We start from the raw sequence: 21,457 nt of genomic DNA, 5'->3' as shown, positions 1-21,457 counted from the left end.
CAGCGTTTTTCAACCTAATCTCCCATATCAGTTACCATAGATGATCATTTTTACAAATTACTCTGTGCTTTAGAAAAGAACAGAAAGCCTGTTGACTTAAATTTGAATGTTCTGTCCAGAGCTCATCCAAAAAAAAAAAGAGCAAACTAAAGATATAACAGATATAATTCAAAATCTACACTCTTAACAAGCGTATCCTTAGAGACAAACATGCTTCAGAGAAAACTAAACAGGATTTTGTGTTAGGGTAATCATTGAATCATTGAATGACAGGCATCTACGATAACTTCTGGAAATACTTGTATGTTTTTTATGTATATAGTCGCTGTCCAATTTTTAGTTTAGTACATAATTTAAACAGACAAACTTTTCTTTACACTGTGTCAGAATTTCTTGATGAACAGACCATTAGAAACTCTTCAAAATGATCTGGAACAAACTCTTCTTCCATTGACTTCCATTAAAAGTTTACAAGGTTTTTTCTCTCTCCTGTAAAGTTGCTGTTCTGGAGATACAGGGGTTGGACAATGAAACTGAAACACCTGTCATTTTAGTGTGGGAGGTTTCATGTCTAAATTGGAGCAGCCTGGTGGCCAATCTTCATTAATTGCACATTGCACCAGTAAGAGCAGAGTGTGAAGGTTTAATTAGCAGGGTAAGAACACAGTTATGCTCAAAATATTCAAGTATGTATTGCTGCAGACTGGAGCACCTCCAAAGGGGAGGGGCTTACCTCCAAATGGGAAGTCCACAGCTCCAAAGGGGAGGGGCTTACATCCAAGTGGGAAGTCCACCAACAGTATACGGCTCGAGACCTCTCTCACCACGGCTCCGGCGAATGTCATAATAAAAGTCTTCCGTGATTATTATTAATACTTTTATTCTATTACATCAAATTTAATGTTACATAGAATGTACTATCACATTATATTATATTATATTATATTATATTATATAAAACTCTACATCGTAAGGCAGGGAGACCTCACTCAACACAGCTCCATTTCTCTGCCGAATGCCACAAAAAAGTCCTCCGTGATTAAAAAGCTCATGGATGTCAATAAATATATTAGTCAACAGTTATTGATTATTTATATTTCTTAAATGTCAATATAATAAAATACGTGTAGTGTGTATGTATTTATAATATTATTGGCTATGAATAAACAACTGCCTTTATTATTTAGATCTTTACTATTTTATGATTTGAAATATTCACAGCATGGCAAATGTTTAAATGTTTTAAATAAATAAAATGTGGTTGCAATGTGCACAACATGCTTTTAGACTCTTAGAAAATGCATTTTAAAATAAATAATCATTTAATAAACGAAATAGATGAATTGATTAATCTTTCGGGTTATTTACAAGCACAAAACGTTGTGAAAAACACCATACCGCGTAACACCAAGCCCCATCAAGCACCATCCTACTTGGAGGTAGGCTCCGCCTGTTTGGAGGTATGTTCCTCCCCTTTGGAGGTGCTCCAGGCTGCAGCTATACCCTTCTCAAAATATTGCAATGCACACAACATTATGGGTGACATACCAGAGTTCAAAAGAGGACAAATTGTCGGTGCACATCTTGCTGTCGCATCTGTGACCAAGACAGCAAGTCTTTGTGATGTATCTAGAGCCACGGTATCCAGGGTAATGTCAGCATACCGCCAAGAAGGACGAACCACATTCAACAGGATTAACTGTGGACACTGTAAGAGGAAGCTGTCTAAAAAACATAAAACCGCGGCTACCCAAATCACGGCAGAATTCAATGTGCACTATCAAGATTGTTATGATGAAACTGGCTCTCATCAGGCATGTCTCAGGAAAAAACAGGGCAAGAGTTCCCTCTGTTGCGCAGGATAAGTTCATCAGAGTTTCCAGCCATTTAGAAACCACAGAGTATTTTGGTTTGTTTAACTACATAAGTTTGTTACTACATAAGTTCCTTATGTGTTCCTTCTTTATCTGAACGACTTTGGTATTAATTTACAATGTAGGAACAATAAATAATAAAAACTACAAAAAGTTTCCACTCCTTACAACACAGCTTATGAGGTGACCTTTTTAAAAACTTGCTTGTCATATAGTTTAAGTGCAGCAGATGTGATGCTGCCGTTTGAAAAATGAATTCCTACGTCCCTACAGGTCATTATTAAGATCTCTGTAACATTTCTCAGATGGTACACAATATTAAACAGCATAAAACTTAGCAGAGCTAGTTTTAATCTTCTGGCACGGAGTTAATGATGGGGCATAAATCAAGCATTGATGTTTGTCAGCCAAATGTCAGAATATTCAACCAACAGCTGTTCCGAACAGCCGATCAATAGAGAGATCAGATATAACTATAACTCACCTTATACTTTATTACAAACACTTATCATGAGTTTCTTTACAGTGGACACTTTACGAAGTTCACCTATGCACCTCATACACACTTATCGATACAAACATATACTGTAGTTGCATACAGAAGGAATCAACTAACAGGAATGAAACTTGGTGTGTAGTCATGCGAGACTGACTTCATTACAGGCATTTTGTTAATCGAACAATGTGTTAATGAGGTCCTGCAACCAGTGGCCCTACCTTTTCTAAACACACACTCCCTGGTTTGCTTTTTTTCAACAGGGCAATGCTCAAAACATCAGACGTTCATTGCTATCTTGGACAGGCAGCAGTGCAAAAACCCAACGTTTACATCAACAATAAACAGAACACTACATAAAATAACATTGCTAAGAAGCAAAAAAGCACTGCACTGTTAAAATACCAACCTGCCAAAGTCAGAGCACACCTGGCACTTAAAAAATGGCAAACATGCTGATTGGTTGAAACTGGTTTATTCACATTACATCCAAAACATATATATGATACATTTAGAGAATTAGTGCATGCCTTTTTGCGCGTTTCGAGTCATGCAAGATGCACTTTTCCCGTCGTTACGATAGCAAAGACATAGGATTAGAAAATTACAAACTTTTTTAACAAAGCAAACTTTGAAGAGCACTCCCGTCTTCTTTAACTGAGTACTGTTCATATAGAATCAACACAAAATACAGAAAAGAAGGAAAACCCCTTCTGCTGAACGGAGCGCAGTTTTAATGCAGTTACGGTTGAGATTTAGATAGGTAAAGCTGTTCCCAGTCTAACAGAAAAAAGGCAGCATCCTCCCAGGGCAGGCTCTGCCTCTATTAGCATTCTCCCACACGGATACCCACGGGACAGACCTTAGTGGTCCTGATCCATCAGAGCGGCGTAAATCATCCTTAGCGGAGCCGCCGGTGGCCGTCGGCAGGGGGAATTTAAGCGGGCGGTTTACACAGACACCTCAGCAGGTAGAGATTACAGGCCTCAACAGAGCTGTTATCAGACGCCGCAGACTCGCCGGCCTCCGCGGGACGAGCCACAGAGTCCCGCATGTGAAACCTCCTGCTTTCACCATCACAGCTAGAACAATACAGCACGAGGATGGACAGCTGAATCCAGAACGTTCCACAGGCTTCATTCCACAGTGATGACTCTATTATACAGCTATCCCACGTTCACTGTTTTAGTCTACATTCTATTTTAACATTTTACAGTAGTGAAGAGCACTCCTGGATTATTATAATCCAGATAATTATAATTAAAATAACTGTATGAACCAACTAGTAACCACTCAACAACACCACAGCAACCACGTGGAATGCCATAGCAACCACACCAGGCCTATCACTTCAAAACAACAATCGGTAAGGCTATCATCACATCACACAGATAAACACTAAATCAACCACCTAGTAACCACTCAACCACGTGGGACGCCATAGCAACCACACCAGGCCTATCACTTCGAAACAACAATCAGTAAGGCTATCATCACATCACAACAGAGAAACACCAAATCAACCACCTATAGTAACCACTCAACCACGTGGGACGCCATAGCAACCACACCAGGCCTATCACTTCGAAACAACAATCAGTAAGGCTATCATCACATCACAACAGAGAAACACCAAATCAACCACCTATAGTAACCACTCAACCACGTGGGACGCCATAGCAACCACACCAGGCCTATCACTTCGAAACAACAATCAGTAAGGCTATCATCACATCACAACAGAGAAACACTAAATCAACCACCTAGTAACCACTCAGCCACGTGAGATACCATAGCAACAACACATCACCATAGCAACCATGTGGCCAGCCCAGAGCAACCATGTAATAACCAGATAGCAACACTACAGCAGCCACCTGGAATACCATAGAATCCAGTGGACAAGCATAGCAATCACTTAGCAACACCATGGCAATAACCAGGAAAAATAATCATAATCACAATATCATTCATTTAACAGCATCAAAACAACCACCTTGTAATATCTTAGCAACACAAAAGCAGCCACTAGGTATACCATATATAGTAACCATCTAGCAATTACTTGGCAACCACAGGGATTACCTTAGCATCCACTTAGTTGATGTTATGGGATCAATAAAGTGAGTAGGTGAGTGTCTGTCTGTCTGTCTGTCTGTCTAGTGACCACCTAGCAACACCATAGCAACCACCATGGATAATACAACAGTCAACACTAAAAAAAAACACCTGGTTACAATTAGAAGCACCATATCAGCCACCAGGCACAATTTACCAATAACAAAGCAACCACCTGTGATACCATAGCAATTTAGGGACCATTTAGTAACACTATACCAATCACCAAGAATATAATAATTATCCAAAAATGGTAAATCAACCATCTAGTAACCACTTAACAACACAACAGCTTAGCAACACCATAACAATCACATAACAACACCAAAGCAACCATATTGTAACCATAGTAATCACTTAAAAATCACTTTGCAACATCATAGTGTCCAACTACAATACCAAAGTAATCAACATACGCACACGTGCAATTGAATAGATACAGCTATATCAGCTACAGTCATATGAAAAAGTTTGGGCACCCCTATTAATCTTAATCATTTTTAGTTGTAAATATTTGGGTGTTTGCAACAGCCATTTCAGTTTGATATATCTAATAACTGATGGACACAGTAATATTTCAGGATTGAAATGAGGTTTATTGTACTAACAGAAAATGTGCAATATGCATTAAACCAAAATTTGACCGGTGCAAAAGTATGGGCACCCTTATCATTTTATTGATTTGAATACTCCTAACTACTTTTTACTGACTTACTGAAGCACAAAATTGGTTTGGTAACCTCATTGAGCTTTGAACTTCATAGCCAGGTGTATCCAATCATGAGAAAAGGTATTTAAGGTGGCCAATTGCAAGTTGTTCTCCTATTTGAATCTCCTCTGAAGAGTGGCATCATGGGCTCATCAAAACAACTCTCAAATGATCTAAAAACAAAGATTGTTCAACATAGTTGTTCAGGGGAAGGATACAAAAAGTTGTCTCAGAGATTTAACCGGTCAGTTTTCACGGTGAGGAACATAGTAAGGAAATGGAAGACCACAGGGACAGTTCTTGTTAAGCCCAGAAGTGGCAGGCCAAGAAAAATATCAGAACGGCAGAGAAGAAGAATGGTGAGAACAGTCAAGGACAATCCACAGACCACCTCCAAAGAGCTGCAGCATCATCTTGCTGCAGATGGTGTCACTGTGCATCGGTCAACAATACAGCATACTTTGCACAAGGAGAAGCTGTATGGGAGAGTGATGAGGAAAAAGCCACAAGCACGCCACAAACAGAGTCGCCTGAGGTATGCAAAAGCACAGAAATGCAGAAATGGCTTATTTCGCATCACTCTAGCAACCATGTAGCAACATATAACACTTCAGATTCACACATTTAACCCCTTTTGTGCACTGCTAAAATCTTCCAACATGCTCAACAGTGCTCCTCACTGGTGAAGCTCCTCAACTGTCAATAAAGCTGCTTTTTGATGAGCTCATGAATATTCAGCAGCTAATAATTCAGAGCTCTGATGCTGACCAAGTCAAACACACCAGAAGCTTCTAGAGATCTTTAAACAGAGACCTCTGATGCTCTTACACACACTGACAACTCTACAGTCAACAAACACTCTCCACCAAGCTCTGCATTTAACTATAAACTCAAATATTAGTGGGGTTAAGAGAGTTGCGGGTGTGCGCTGTACTCTATTAAACCCGGTCTGTGCAGCAGGTATAGAAATCAATATTCCTTCCCCTTATGATCGATCTGCACGCGGCCTGGAATAAAGTCATACGTGATGTCAGGCGTAGGTGCACGGTACAGAACAAAGAGCTGCAATCTGCAATATGTTTTATATTTTCTGTACTAACTCACAAAACAATGTGGATGTATCATGATATGTTAAAGGAGAACTCTGAGATCCAGACAGTTTGTCCAAACACCCTTCAAACTGGGTGACACAGGGCATAAAAAATGCAGAAAAATCGCTTTTTCCACCGTTATCCAGTAGCTCAAAGTAGCTCCACACCTCCTTGCTAGAATCCAGAGAGCCCTGACATTTAAAACGGAACATTAATAACTTAAAAAGTGCACAAAAAGCTTATTAAAAAACATCTGTTTACATCCCAGAGTTAGCTAATCGTCGGACACCGCCATCTTGGATAACGATGAAAAAGGCTGAAGTCTGATAGCTGTTTGGACAAACTGTTAAAATTCCTGTATCTTGGAACGCTGTGGGAGAACGTAAGTAAGCTATTCATCAAAGGTAAGTACATTTTATCATGTTTTACTACACAAAAAGTCCATTTTACATTGTAGTTCTCCTTCAAGGAAACATGCTAAGCGGAAATCTCTTTGTATTTTAGCCTCTGATCCTGCCCACTGCTCATTCCCTAGTCCCCCATTTCCTCACTCTGAGCTGCCAGGTACGGAACACTTCGGCAGACAAACACGAGTGCAGTAAAGACTCGGCATCCTTTTTAAAATACATAATGAGAGAATATGGGCAATGTGTTTGATAGAGGGAGACTCACGTAGAGCTTAGAGCCCAGAAGGACTACAAGACGGGTGTAGAGTTAAATGTAATTTTCTTCTAAACAGGTAACATTAAGCACTGATTGCACTATTTTGATCGTATTGATACGATATAACAACCTATAGTATATCGATTTACCATTTGACTAAGTTATTGTATCATTACTCCACGTGGTGGGGCTAATCAAAGAAATAGGGTAAACCTGCGATAAAGAATGTTGGTGGTTTAATTCAGTCAAAACTGACGCCAATAAATTCATAATTCCTACTATTTGCTTATTTAGGAGCATTTTATTCTCTTCGATAACACAGATGATGTGAAGTAGAGTAGAGAAGAGTCTTGCGATATACTGCATCAAGTACTGCAGAATCACAGTATAATGATATCATAGTATAGTGATCATTTAATACTGGTAAATACAGGTCAGCTGATCAAATTGCAGAGTACGACGTATTCACGTGGTCTCAAGCTCCTCAACCTGGCAACCCATGTGAGCTTCGTGTCTAGGGAGCAGGGGGCGGGGCAGACAGACAGCTCTCTCTCCAGTGTTTAACACGCTTGCTGTCATTTAGTCCACATTGTTCCATTAAGAAGACACAGCAGGGGGAAACAGTGGTAAATAAGGGTTACTTGTGTGTTAATCTGTCGGTGATGTTGCACGGTTCCTGCACGAGCGTGTGCTATTAATGATTCATAAGCTACACGGCTTATGAAGTCTGGCGGCCTGGATGAGTGATTGTGACAGTAAATGTCACAGTAAGAAGCAGATGTAGTTTTAATTAACTTCGCTCTCACAGGGAAGAGTTGATGCACATTAAGTTGAAGTTTCGGTGCCCAAACTTTTTTCATAGGACTGTTTTCTATACAATCCATAGCAGAGTTCACCAACTTTCCATAGAGTCAATTACTACAGATCTCCAAACTTCATGTGATCTTCAATTTTAGCTCAAGAACAAAGAATAGTTGAGTAGAGCTTTATGGAATGAAGAGTTTCCACAGCTATGTATGATGAATGAACCAATAGAAATGGTCCAAAGTTATTTCGAATAAAATATTTTTCCCTACTGACTTCCTTTGCAATTTAAGTTTTTTTTAAGTGGTGTAAATCGCTAGAAAATTCAATTGATTGATGACAACAATATTCTGTGACTAACAGCGATTAATCGAACTTGTTCATCTTAAGACGTAAGTTTTTATAGTGGATATTTAAATGTAAATAAAAGAATGAATGTAATGAATGTAAAATGCAATTATATTAATATTAGTGGAGTCAATTAAAATACTAGTATATACAGTACAGGCAAAAAAGTTTGGACACACCTTCTCTTTTTAAATGCGTTTTCTTTATTTTCATGACTATTTACATTATAGATTCTCACTGAAGGCATCAAAACTATGAATGAACACGTGGAGTTTTATGTACTTAACAAAATGTTTTTTTTTTTATATATTCTAGTTTCTTCAAAATAGCCACCCTTTGCTCTGATTACTGCTTTGCACACTCTTGGCATCATTCTCTCAATGAGCTTCAAGAGGTGGTCACCTGAAATGGTTTTCCAACAGTCTTGAAGGAAGGAGTTCCCAGAGGTGTTTAGCACTTTTTGGCCCCTTTGCCTTCTTCACTCTGTGGTCCAGCTCACCCCAAACCATCTGGATTGGGTTCAGGTCCGGTGACTGTGGAGGTCAGCTCATTTTTTGTTAAGTACATAAAACTCCTCATGTGTTCATTCATGGTTTTGATGCCTTCAGTGAGAATCTACAATGTAAATAGCATTTGAATGAGAAGGTGTGTCCAAACTTTTGGCCTGTACTGTACTTATAGGTATGCTTAAGAGGAGATAAAACCCATGTGGGGCGCTGAAATAAAAATGCATGATGAATTGGATAGAGCAAAAAATTTCTCAGCTTGGTTGTAAGGATTTTTGAATTAGAACTTGATTTGCTGAGTATATAAAAGGGCATTTTCACACCTGTAGTTTTTAGGTTTCTATGGTCTGGATCAGTTGTTAAGTTTGTTTATTTGGAGTGTTTCTCCCTTTGTTTGGTTTGGTTTCACACAGGCATATAAACCTGAATGCACCAAAATGCGCACCAATAAACCACACAAGCACATCGTCTCCTCTGATTGGTAAGAGCTGTGCTTTTAAACACAGTTTTTTTTAATGGGATGTGCAGCGCAGATGATGTGAGCAGTGAACGCAGCACAGACCGTGCTCTAAGTGTATAAACAGAATGGAGCAGCAGCAGAGACAGCGTTTGATCATAGCAGTATATTATCTGGTTAATATTTTAGATTAAACTACACATTATCAGCAGTTTAGCTCAATTCAAAAGTAGTATATTGGATACCGTAGCTACAGTAGATTACAAATAAACCGCCCCAGAAAAAATCTATGTGTTGGGTTTGGGCACGCCAGTTTATGGTGAAAGTTAGGGTCAAACTTGGTGACGTAATTCATTTGTGATTAAAAATAAATAGCATGCGCTAACGCTTTAGCGTTGACGGTTAGTGGCTTTTTTTCCTGGCAGTTTGAAGATTTTATGCAGTTCTACAGAGATTAAACTAAAGTTTTTTGTTTCCCCAACTGCCTCTCTCTCTCTGCCTCCGTGTACATTTTTAGATGTACAATTACTCTGTTTCTTTATTAGAGCACAAAAATAAGTGAGCACTGGAACAGGCCTCAGGTTCTGTCCTTGTAGTGCTTGGGTTGGTAATTGAGACAAATTGCTCACTCGAGTCCCATCAGAAAGCTAAAACGCAATGATGGAGGCACAATCAGCGGCCGCCCCGTTTCCAGTCCAGCTTCATTTCTCTGCAGCTGGTCTGACGGAGTACTACACCGAGTAACAGGGCCCATAAAACCTTCTCGTTTCATACAATTAAAGCAGTCCAGCCAAATCCAGCTCCGCAGCGCGGCCTCCTCACTCGCCCCTCAATCAAAACGCGGTATAAATCACAGCAAATTAAATAAGCTGTGAATAAATTACGCAGCGCAAAGTTTTAATTTCCAATTACAACCTCCACCATACACACCCACATGCCCAAACGGGCAGAGGGCGAATTAAATTACGCTGTCGCTGAAATGCCAGAAATCAAATTCCACTGGGACTTTTACGATTATAATAAACAGGCAGATCTGCAAAGCCGAGAAACGACTGCACTTGAGCTTCCAAGCAGGTTAACAGGAAACAACAGGGAAAACTAAACTGTTTTGAGATAAAACGCCACGTTAGACAGAAGCTCATCATTTAAAAATGATATTAAAATAAACTCACAACTGTTAAAAGTTGAAAACACTATTAAGTGAATCTCAACAAGCCACTAAACCCTAAACCATATTTTTTGTGTACTTTTCGTTATACGCAGACACATCACAATATGCAAATCAGACAATCAGCGCCCCCCTGCTGACGCTTAACCATCCACGTCTCACTGCTATCAGAGGAACACTGCTGCAGCTCAGCCAATCAAGCTCTCACTCCTGCCCTGCCTCTAAACCCATACATCACCCACTGCCCCTCTTGAACTAACCCTCCTATTTTTTCAGTCTTTTTCAAATTTGAGCTGAGGGTGGAATTAAATCAAAGCAAAAATCAGGGGGTTTAGTACCTCTTTAAAGCAGCATTATGATGCATTGTTCTTGCTCCAGGGATCCCCCTCAAGGTCCTACCTGCCGTGTAGGTCACGCATTTCTGGACAACCTGAAAAATACAGGACTGCACTCAAAGAAAAGTGCAAGTGAAAGACATTTGTTGACTGATGTTTTTAGAGTTATATGAACATACAGTATTTGGAAGAAACTGAATAAATAAAAAAAAACCTTCTGAGAACTCTCCTCAGAGCTGCCGGCTGGGAAATAATGTCTGTTAATGGTGCCTTAAAGGAGAACTCCAGTGTGAAATGGACTTTGGGTTCAGGCTTTTAGAATGAGTGAGATGGGGCATATTTTGCCCCTGAAGATAAATTGCTTTTTCGACTGTTAACCATGCTCAAAGTAGCTCCAAACTTCGTTGGTAGAATCTGGAGAGCCCTGACATTTAAAATGAGGCATTAAGAACTTTAAAACCGCACAAGAAGTTTGTTAAAAGCCACTATTTACATCCCATAGCGTTGGTAAATCTCTGGGTGCCGCCATCTTAAATTTAATTTGAGTGTATTAAAAAGTGATAAAAAAAATACTTACCTCCGCTCTCCTGCAGCTTTCTAAGATCCGGTATCTTGTGCACTTTGCCCAAACAGGCTTTAGAATGGATGATATGGGGCATATTTTGCCTCTGCAGATATATTGCTTTTTTCACCGTTTTTAAGGTTTTCATTGGTAGAATCCAGAGAACCCTGACATTTAAAACAAGGCATTTTGAACTTATGCACAAGAAGTTCAAGTCACAATAAGTCAACCATTGAGCACGAATAGTAAAACTTTTTGAGAAATGTTTTTGTAATTTGTTGTTGGTTCTTTGCATTCTAATATCGACAGTAACCAGATATTTTCAGCAACAGCTGGAATTCATGCATTTCCAAAGAAATTTATTTTCCAATCTGCTTAAAAATCGTACCTATTCGTTCGTACTCAACTGTTGACTTATTGTGGCTTAAATTTAAGATGACGGCAGATGGGACTTTTACCAACGCTATGGGATGCAAATAGTGGCTTGTAATAAGCTTCTTGTGCAGTTTTAAAGTTCTTAATGCCTCGTTTTAAATGTCAGGGCTCTCTGGATTCTACCAATGAAGTGTGGAGCTACTCTGACCCTGGGTATCAGTCGAAAAAGCAATTTATCTGCAGGGGCAAAATATGCCTCATCTCACTAAAAGCCTGAACCCAAAGTGCATTTCACACCGGAGTTCTCCTTTAACAACACTAAGATTAACAAAAAGACCTGGATCTGGATTGACAGCTGATCCATTAAATATATCTAGAGTAGGGGTGAGCGATATGGCTCTGAAATAATATCACGATATTTCAGTTTTTTTTTGCGATAACGATAAACTTGGCGATAGAGGAAAACTAAAATAATTAATTCATTTCAGGAATATAGTATAATAGTATAACAGTATAATCATAATGTGGGAAAATAAATAATATAGCATAAAATAATATAATGCAGCAAATAATACTGCAGAATATTTAGTGCATGCATATAAACTGCAAACTAAAACAATTATACAATAAATACACCTAAAGCTTCACAGTAAATAATAGACTACTTTTAAGACAGAACAGCCCTATTATCACGATATGGATTTTTAATATCATGATATTTCTGTGTCACGATATAATATTGCCCACCCCTAATCCTTCATATGGCTAATCACCTAATTTTATGTATAAGTTTTTCATAAAATATGTTGCATCCCTAAATTTAAGCTCCTCTAATTTATAATGCAGCAATAAAGTGACCTCTTATGACCAAATTACAAACACATACACACACCAAAAAAATAACATCAACATCAATTATCCTCTATAAGTGTTTAGGAAACAGCATCAGCTGGACAGTGATGGATAAAAAGAAACACAGTAATTCATACACATTTCAAAAGAAGTATTCCCATGTTTATTGTGAAGAGACACTGATTGTCAATTAAACGAACAGCTTTGCATGCAGAGATTATCTGACAGGCTTTAAAAAACACAAAGACACACATCACCCTTATATACGGACAGGATGAACTCTGGGAGGAAGGCACATTTTTCTTTCGTTTAGTTTTATCATTCGTTATCAGTGGATATTGTACAGTAACACACATCTGCTCATGACTACCAACCTTCTGCAATTAAACCATGAAGAACTGAAGGAACAGATGTGGCTTAAAATAAAACAGAAGAAAGTTTGAAGATATTGAGCATGTTTAGATGCACTTCAGAATCTGATTACTATTTGTTATCTGACCAACTCATTTAAATGAATTTAGATAATCAGTTTACAAGTCGAAATAAAAATCAGATGTTGGGCTTTCAGTCAAAAATCTCAGAATAAGACTTAAACATCAGATAAAACCCGAACTTAAAAAAACAACAAAAAAAAAACAAGCATAATATAAACTTTTCTGACCATTTTAATTTCTAAAAAAGAAAAGTTTGTGTAAGGCTTCATCATTATTATTATTATTATTATTTTTTTATTATTATTATTATTTATAGAGTGAAGAAGAAATTCTTGTTTTAATCTTTTTTCTAGTTTTAGTTTTTAATTTCTGCTTTTAACATATAGAATTTCAGAGATTTTCAGATGTTATTATTTTTGCATAATTTTTGTGACAAAAATCTGATGGTACAATGCAATTTACATCATTTTTACATAAATAGAAAATTAAAGAATTAAGTAAAAAATATAATTTTGTAAATTTTCCCTGAAATTCAGATTGAGGGGCAGAAATTAAAATATGAATGAAGTTTTAGGCCCAATTTCCAAATTTAGACTCAATAAATCAGAAGATCACACTGATAAAACCTTACATATTCATATTGTTTTCATATTCAGTTATAATCAGATTCTAAACACACTATTATTATCAGGAAATGATAATGCTTTTGATAACATATTTTACTGGGAACATATATATTGACTTTTTAACCATATAATACATTGCACTTCAAAGGATGACCTGAAAAAATGACAGTTAATGCTACATTTCTCCTTCAGGATGTACGAACATATGAGAAACATTACATTAAAACACCTAATCTCCAGCATGCTAATCTCTGAACCCATCTTACCTGGCATTAACATGCGTCCTGGGTGATCTGATCATGAGTATCCAACACCTTATTGTAGTGCATAATAACCGCTACATACATAATTACCGCCACAACACACCGTCCACTGTCTGACAGTGTTAGCTGAGCATGGCATCATTCACTAAGAAAAAAATAATACTTTTAGCAAATGAGTGCAAACGAAGCTAGGTGACTCATTTCGATTTGGGCTGAGGACTTCACATTCTTCCTGCGAAATGAGATTTGCGAGCATTGCATGAAACTTTTACGAGCTGGCATAATTTCTGCAGTTTAATTTGCTTGTTGTCTATTTGCTCCTGACCAATCACAGGTCTTGTTGCGTAGTGTCTTTGGTCTCAGAGTTCACCCAGCTACCATGAGCATAACATTGCAAGCGAAAACTGTGCAATTACGTCACACTGTTTCCCAAGCCAAGCGAACATCATCTCTGCAAAAAGTACACTGAGGCTTTTTATCCTAGACCACTTAAAAATGATGAGTTTCTTTGATTTTACTTTTAATTGTGAAAACCTCTGGAATGTAATCAAAAGGAAGATGGATGATCACAAGCCATCAAACCAAACTGAACTGCTTGAATGTTTGCACCAGGAGTGGCATAAAGTTATCCAAAAGCAGTGTGTAAGACTGGTGGAGGAGAACATGCCAAGATGCATAAAAACTGAGATTAAAAACCAGGGTTATTCCACTAAATATTTCTGATTTTTGAACTCTTAAAACTTTATGAATATGAAAGCTTTGTGACTCTTTTTTATTTCAACTATTTCTCATTTTCTGCAAATAAATGCTTTGGAATTTGAGAAAATGTGCTTGTAACTTATTGAATAAAACCACAATGTTCTTTTTACTCAAATATATACCTATAAATAGCAAAATCAGATAAACTGATTCAGAAACTGAAGTGGTTTCTTATTTTTTTCCAGAGCTGTAGTCTACCAAAATAATTACTAGTTGCATTTTACATTTACGGCATTTAGTTGGCGTAGAGTTTGGCCAATGTAGTGTTAGGAGTCTTGCCCAAGGACTCTTACTAGTGTAGCACAGCATTCAGTCACCCAGACCAGGAATTGAACCCCAACCTCCCACATTGTAACTTACTGGCAAGCATCCCTGATCCATCTGATTTTTTAATGGATCACCAATGATGCATGTTAATTCCAGGTATGAACGAGGCCTTTGTCTCGCAAACACTGCAAAAGGTAAAATCAGGATTCCATAGAAACAAAACAAAACAAAACACAACACACATTTTCAGCAGGTTAAATCCGAGCCCCGAGGCAGGACAAAAAAAAAATGGAGCACTGGTGCAATGCCGCAGGTGACAGCAGTCACGGCGATGAGGCTGCTTTCCCTTCGCTTTGATCAGGACAGAGAATGCACTCTCACAGAGAGCATCATCAATTTACAGTATCAAACACGTCGCCGCTGATCAAACACATGAAAGAAACACGAAGAGAGCGGTGACATCAAACTAATGAGACGGCAAAGTGTGAACAGCGAACAGCGAACGGCGCTGACGCAAATGCCCGGACAGCTTAGGTAATCGATTCACGGTGGATCAGAATCTTTCTGAGGTACCGATTGTATGGCTGAAACCTGACGAGAAAAAACACAGCAACAAAATATAGAGACAATGACAAATCAAAAAGAAACACTGACAATAAAGCTGAGAAACATACACAAAAAAAAACTACAGCACAAAAGGTCAAGGCAGGATTGGATTCAGCTGTCATGTGATCATGTTTATGTAAAGCAGGGATGTCCAGATTCAATCCGAGTCCGATTCAGAATCTCCTAATTATTGATTAATGCTGTAATACTGTAAGTAATTTTACTTTTTATTTTTACTAACACTTTACAAAACATTAGACATTCTGAAGGGATTTATTTAGTTATTTTGTTTTTTTTTTCTCCAAAAATTACTATTTTATAGTGTGTTAAACATCCTATAATCCAGTTTTAACTGGCCTTTCTGACCATCCAGCTCCCAGTTCCTTCAAAACACTGCAGTCATGTCAGTTAATATCAAATTGTGTTGATGTCTGACGACTATTGATGTGAGTTATCAGTTTTATAGTGAGGTGAATGTGCTGTGATTGGGCATCTATAGCTTGTGCAGTAGTGTATTAGCAGTATCGTTAGCCCATGTATGGTTTATGTAGGTATTAGGTAATGTTTTTATGCTTCAATATAAAAAAAAAATTGGTCCCCCTTTTTTAACTACATACGTGTCTGTAACAATGCATGTAATAACATTGTAACTACTACTGAAGTACACATTGTTACAGATGTATTAAAAGTTGTAGATTACTCTCTTGTGTTATCATCAAATTTGACTGTTTGTAACAGGATGAGTATGAATTATGGCTGTGATTTTTTATTTATTCATTCTAATTTTCTCCTGTTTATTTCCCGTAATTTTATCTGGCCAATTGTCCCACCCGATCAGCTGCTCCTCAGCTGTATATGCCCTATCACTAGTGATACCCCATCACCAGAAGGGTGAAGTCTAGCACACGCCTCCTCCGACACATGTGAAGTCAGACGCCGCCTCTTTTCCAATTGCTGCTCGGAGGGAAGCGCAGCGGCTTGGTTCTGATACATCAGCTCACAGACGACGCCTTATGCTGATCGACATCACCCTGTGAGTGATAAGGAGAAAAAGGGTCATCTACCTACTCAGAGAGAGCAAGGCCAATTGTGCTCTCCCAGGGCTCCGGCAGCTGATGGCAAGCTGCATGACCGGGATTCTAATCAGACCAGATCTACCGATCATAGTGGCAGCACCTTACCCTGCTGATCCATTGGGAGCCCTGTGATTAATTTTTAATACTAAAAAAAAATAATGATTCAGATTTTATCATAGGAAGATGGAGAATATATTCTGCTATGTCTAATTGACCCTGATATTCATGTATAATAATCATATAGTTTGTAACAATGTGTAATTCATCGGTAGTTAAAACGACAGTTATTACATGACTGTTCACATGCAACTACAAAGTCATTAGAGACTATTATAAAGTATAAGTCGGACCAAATAGTTCTACATTGCAGACTTTAACAAAACTCTTCTATTTGCCTTCTGAGAACTTTCCTCTCCTTGTTTGTTCTGCAGCTGAACAATACAAACCATAATAAAGTTTGATAATGGTGCTTTGAGCAAACTGAGGTTAAAACAAGGGTTTGAAAATGTTTTAAGATTAAACAAGACAATAGCAGATCCATAAAAAACGTGCTTGCATCTCTGATTACCTGTGACTGGATTGAATCGGAACATCCCAAAGGTAAAGTGTGAGTTCAGAGCCATTAGGAACATCATAAAACAAAAGATAAAGCAAAACAGCCTTAAAGCAATCAATGAAGACATTCTTCAGACCTTCTACACTGACCGAATTGATGAGCACAAACACAAAAAAAAGAAAAAGAGAAAAAAAAAAAAAGAAAGTGTGCACTGATTAACCAGAATAAGGTGCGGTAACATGGACACAAACAGGCCGTCTCAGTAAACAGGCTCGACTACTCGTCTCCAGCCTGGACGATTCCACATTCGCTCAAACTGGATCCATTCAGGAGGCTTTTTAACACCGCCAGCAGTCATCTGAGAAGCTTAGACTGCGCTCCAGCTCTGAGCGCATGTGTTAGTAACGCCGCAGAGCACCTGTCTCCATCACTCACAGGTGAGGGGACGCGAGGAGCGAGTCGGTTAGGAATGTTGAAAATGCCAGCCACGAAAGACTGATTATCCCTGATTTGCTTTGCCTTTTCCTCGACTCTCGGCCCACACCGATCACCGGTGTGGACATTTAGCTTTGGTTAAAAGAAAAGAAAAGGAAAAAAAAAGAAAAACATTCCTTTTTATAGTTGGACTTCTCAGTCGTCCTTGTTTAACCCTTGAATAGTATTAGCATATTTTTCTCATAAATGTATTCTCGATACTTGCTGGGACTTTTTGTCCTCGTAAAAAAAAAAAAAAAAAAAGAATGCACAGAGAGGCCAGTTCACTCGCTCCACCTGATCTTACCGTCTTAACAGGCCTCAGAAGACAGAAAATCTCACGGAGAAAAGATGGGAAAAAAAAGAGGAAAAGGCAAAACATTATATTTATGCTTATATTTATATATAGATATTCTTTCTTTTCTTAAAATAAATGTTTGGATCAGCCAGTAATAAATCTGACTGCTGTTTATACATTAAAAAAAAGCTCAGAAGCAGCGCAGCAAGTGTAATGCACGTTAAGCTGCTACTAGATGACCATTCCAAGCAAAAATCTGCTAATCCCCAAATCTGAAGAAGTTGAAACAGTACGGGTGGAAAAAAAAAAAACAATTGCTGTGTTTTTTAAATTTACTTTGCCTTTTTTATCATTGCAGACTTGTTGTATGAACCAAAGATATATGATAATTTATGTCTTATATGTCGTATTTGGTCTTCATTTAATTTATTACTTTACATCTATTCCTGCATTTGGGCCCTGCCACACATTCCAAAAAGGTGGCATCAGATTTTTTGGCCTGGGCATTTTTCAAAAAGACAATGCAAAAACAAAGGCATGGCTGCCATTGAAGATGAGAATACATGTACTAGACTAGTCTGCCTGCAGTCCTGACCTTTTTTCCCCCAATTGAGATCAATTAAATTGAGGTCAATGTAAATGTAAAAGAAACACTGAATTTGTTTTGCATTTCCATTCATTTCCCAACGTTTTCTAAATTTGGGGTTGTATAATCTGTGTATCAACGCTTAAAAAAACAGGCTCCTCCAATAGAGAAGTCAACTAATACAGAAGTACTCATTCGTAAGCACAATCAAAATCTAATCTAATCAAATTTTGGTCCCTTTTAACATTAAACCAGGTTCAACTGATCCCAATGGCCCTTACTGTGTAAAAACACCAGCGTAGCCTGTGCTAAACCTGTAAGGCTTCGATTCAAGTCATTTTTAAAAAGAAAGCGAAACGTAAAACGCATGCTCAGTTCTTGTTTTCCTCCGTCAGGATGATATTAGCCGTGACGAACATGAGGCAGAAAGTGGCCCAAACCACCACGAACACCACCCAGAACGTGTGGCGGAACGGAGATCTGTGCTTGTTCTCCACATCCCGTCCGTATACAGGCTCTAGGTGGCGCCGGCTAAAGTACACCAGGAAAGCGGGAATGATGTACTGAATCCCGGTGCCAGCGTAGGCTCCAGTGATGCCCACCAGCGACTCCAGGTCGTGGGTCAAAAACGCCACGATTATAGGCGGCACCAGAGTAATGAGGGGGAACACGATTCGGTCCACCACCCAGGGGTAGGTACCTCCGTCTCTGTGGAAGAGCGTCTTCCAGTTGTTGCGTAGCGTGACCGCTATAATGGGGAAGTTGGTGCTGATGGTGAAGACCGGGAAGAGACCCAGGAAGTAGCGAAGCACCGCCACGCCCAGCACGTCACAGTTATCGGTGAAGTTTAGCGTGTACATGTCTCGCAGCAGAGAGCTGTCGAAGCAGAAGATGGCCGTGAAGGACAGCAGGCTGTAGAAACCCAGGATGAGCACGTAGTCGGCAAGCACCAACGCCCCCACCCGCCGCTTGTCCGAGATGGGCGTCACCAGAGAGGGCAACGAGTGCTGGCACATGAAGGAGTAGACGCACACGCCGAAGAGATTAGGCACTCCCGTGAGCTGCGCCGCTTTGGGGTGGCCCTCGCCATGTCCTTTCCCAATGCGGATCAGTGCCAGAATTATCATCATGGTGAAAGCTGGAAAGAAAGAGAGAGAGAGAGATTAAAGAGAAGTCACATACCTTATTTTTTGCACTATAAGGCGCACTTAAAACCTTTACATTTTTCCAAAAATCGACAGTGCGCCTTACAGTGTTGGGAGTAACGGCCGTTACTAACGCCGTTACTTTTTTTCAGTAACGAGTAATCTAACTAATTACTCTGACTGTAACTATAACGCTGTTACCATTTCCAACACCCCGTTACTGCACGTTACTTTAGCCGCTCTACGAACTTTTTTTTTTTTTTTTTTTTAACTTCGCTTTGCCCTGGTTAACCCCTCCTCTTTCCGGTGAACTTGAGCTTCTGGCTGCTGTGCCTGTAGGTTTAAGTGGTTTGGCGTGGTGAAGTGAGGCACAATTGTGACGATTTGCGTGCTCAAATCAATTCAGTGATTTCCGATTTAAGGACGTTAAACTCTTTTTAGCTGCTCCGGTTTTTGTGGTGCTGCTGCTTTCTCTTTTAGAGCTTAGCTTCTCTGCCCGAACCCGACCTGACCCGAGGACCGACCCGATATCGGGCTCCTATTTTTATTTTATATAAAGCTCTGGTGTGATAATCACAATGTTGCTAAGTAACCAATTATTATTTTTCACTGTAGCGAACGAAATAACAAAAACTTAAAAGTGAAAAAAACATTTGTGTTAACTGAATCTAATAAAAACTGTAATTAAAAGGAAAAAACATAACATCTGGAACTGTATTTTCTGTTTATAAAACTAACTGAAACGAACTGAAATTACTGATAGAATACCCTCATTTTCGTGTTTAATTTATTTATAAGCGCTGTTTTCACTCTTGAAGTTGTACAGCGGGCGGTGTTGTGCCGATTCTGTTTGCAAAGCGGAGTCTGATTGAAAGAGAAACAGGAGATACAGTGTGTGAGAACATTTACCTGTGAGTAACTCATACCAGAAATCTCTCTCACTCTCTCTCGTTTTTTAGATTGATCTCTCTGATGAGATGTGTGAATAATAAAAACTAGCAAGCCCATCCTAAAAACAAATTAAAACTTACTGAACAGAAAAAAACTAAATAAAATTAAACTATAATAAAAATGAAAAATGTGATCACGTAGCTCTGGGCACACGTGAACGTCTCCGCGTTTGACTTGCAGCGCTGTGTGTAGCTGTTTTTAAAAATAATTTTAATTAAATAATAGTTCTATGCTTCTATGTTACAGTGTAAATTGACATAATTCTGATCATATTTCGCTCATTCAATCAGCCCGAAAACAGACAGTTTATGGTTCGGATTGGGTCGGGCTTGGGTCGGATTTTTTGGGCACGATCTAAGCTCTATTCTCTTTTGGTGAAGCTGTTATATTAATACCATTTTAACGGTCATTAGATTGTTGTTTTTGTCCATTATTTTGTTTAATATATACATATTTCCTTTGAGTGTGGCTTGGTTTGTTTAATTTCGCGTTTTTCCGTTTTTTTCAGTATTACAAGTTTTAGTAATTTTCTTTGGTTGTGTGGAGAATTTCGTTTTGTTTTTTTTAAATTCATTAGATTATATTTTTGTCAACATTTTGGGTTTATTTTCGTTTGTTATTTTTCTAATAATAATAGTAAATGCATAATTGATTTCCTTTTTTTGACGGGCAAATAATAAAAGCAACGCAATAGTTACTTTTACTGGTAACTAATTACTTTTATAGTGGAGTAACTCCGTTAGTAACTCAGTTACTTTTTTGGAGAAGTAACGAGTAACTATAACTAATTACTTTTTCAAAGTAACGTGCCCAACACTGGTGCCTTATAATCCACTGTGCAGTCTGTATGCATTTTACAAGTCAGGTTGTAAAAAGCAGTGAAGCCACTCCGCCAAAATGCAGTGTTATTCAGGAGTTTTAGTTTAGTTTTCCAGCACTGACCGGGGCTGGAGTAGCATTAGCATTAGCTGCTAACTGCTATTTCCCCGTTCTGAGGTGAGTATCATCAGCCTGTAGCATGCTTCTAACCCCTGCTAGAGCTGCAAAAATGGTTAGCC

General features: G+C 38.6%; 1 protein-coding gene across 1 annotated transcript in view; it reads right to left on the bottom strand.

Annotated features, from left to right (window-relative positions):
- Positions 1-12,498: 12,498 nt before the first annotated feature.
- Positions 12,499-21,457, bottom strand: part of tmem104 (transmembrane protein 104) — a 94,319-nt gene continuing 85,360 nt past the window's right edge. Inside the window, exon 10 of the mRNA XM_022673739.2 lies at positions 12,499-19,441. Within this exon, the coding sequence (XP_022529460.1) occupies positions 18,675-19,441 (767 nt within the window). The 3' untranslated portion in view covers positions 12,499-18,674. The remainder of the gene's footprint in view (positions 19,442-21,457) is intronic.

The sequence above is a fragment of the Astyanax mexicanus genome, chromosome 19 (genome assembly GCF_023375975.1).
Source record: "Astyanax mexicanus isolate ESR-SI-001 chromosome 19, AstMex3_surface, whole genome shotgun sequence".
In the NCBI taxonomy this organism is placed as follows: Eukaryota; Metazoa; Chordata; class Actinopteri; order Characiformes; family Acestrorhamphidae; genus Astyanax; species Astyanax mexicanus.
The sequence above is the reverse complement of the archived record's forward strand: the minus strand, read 5'-3'. Positions and strand labels throughout refer to the sequence as shown.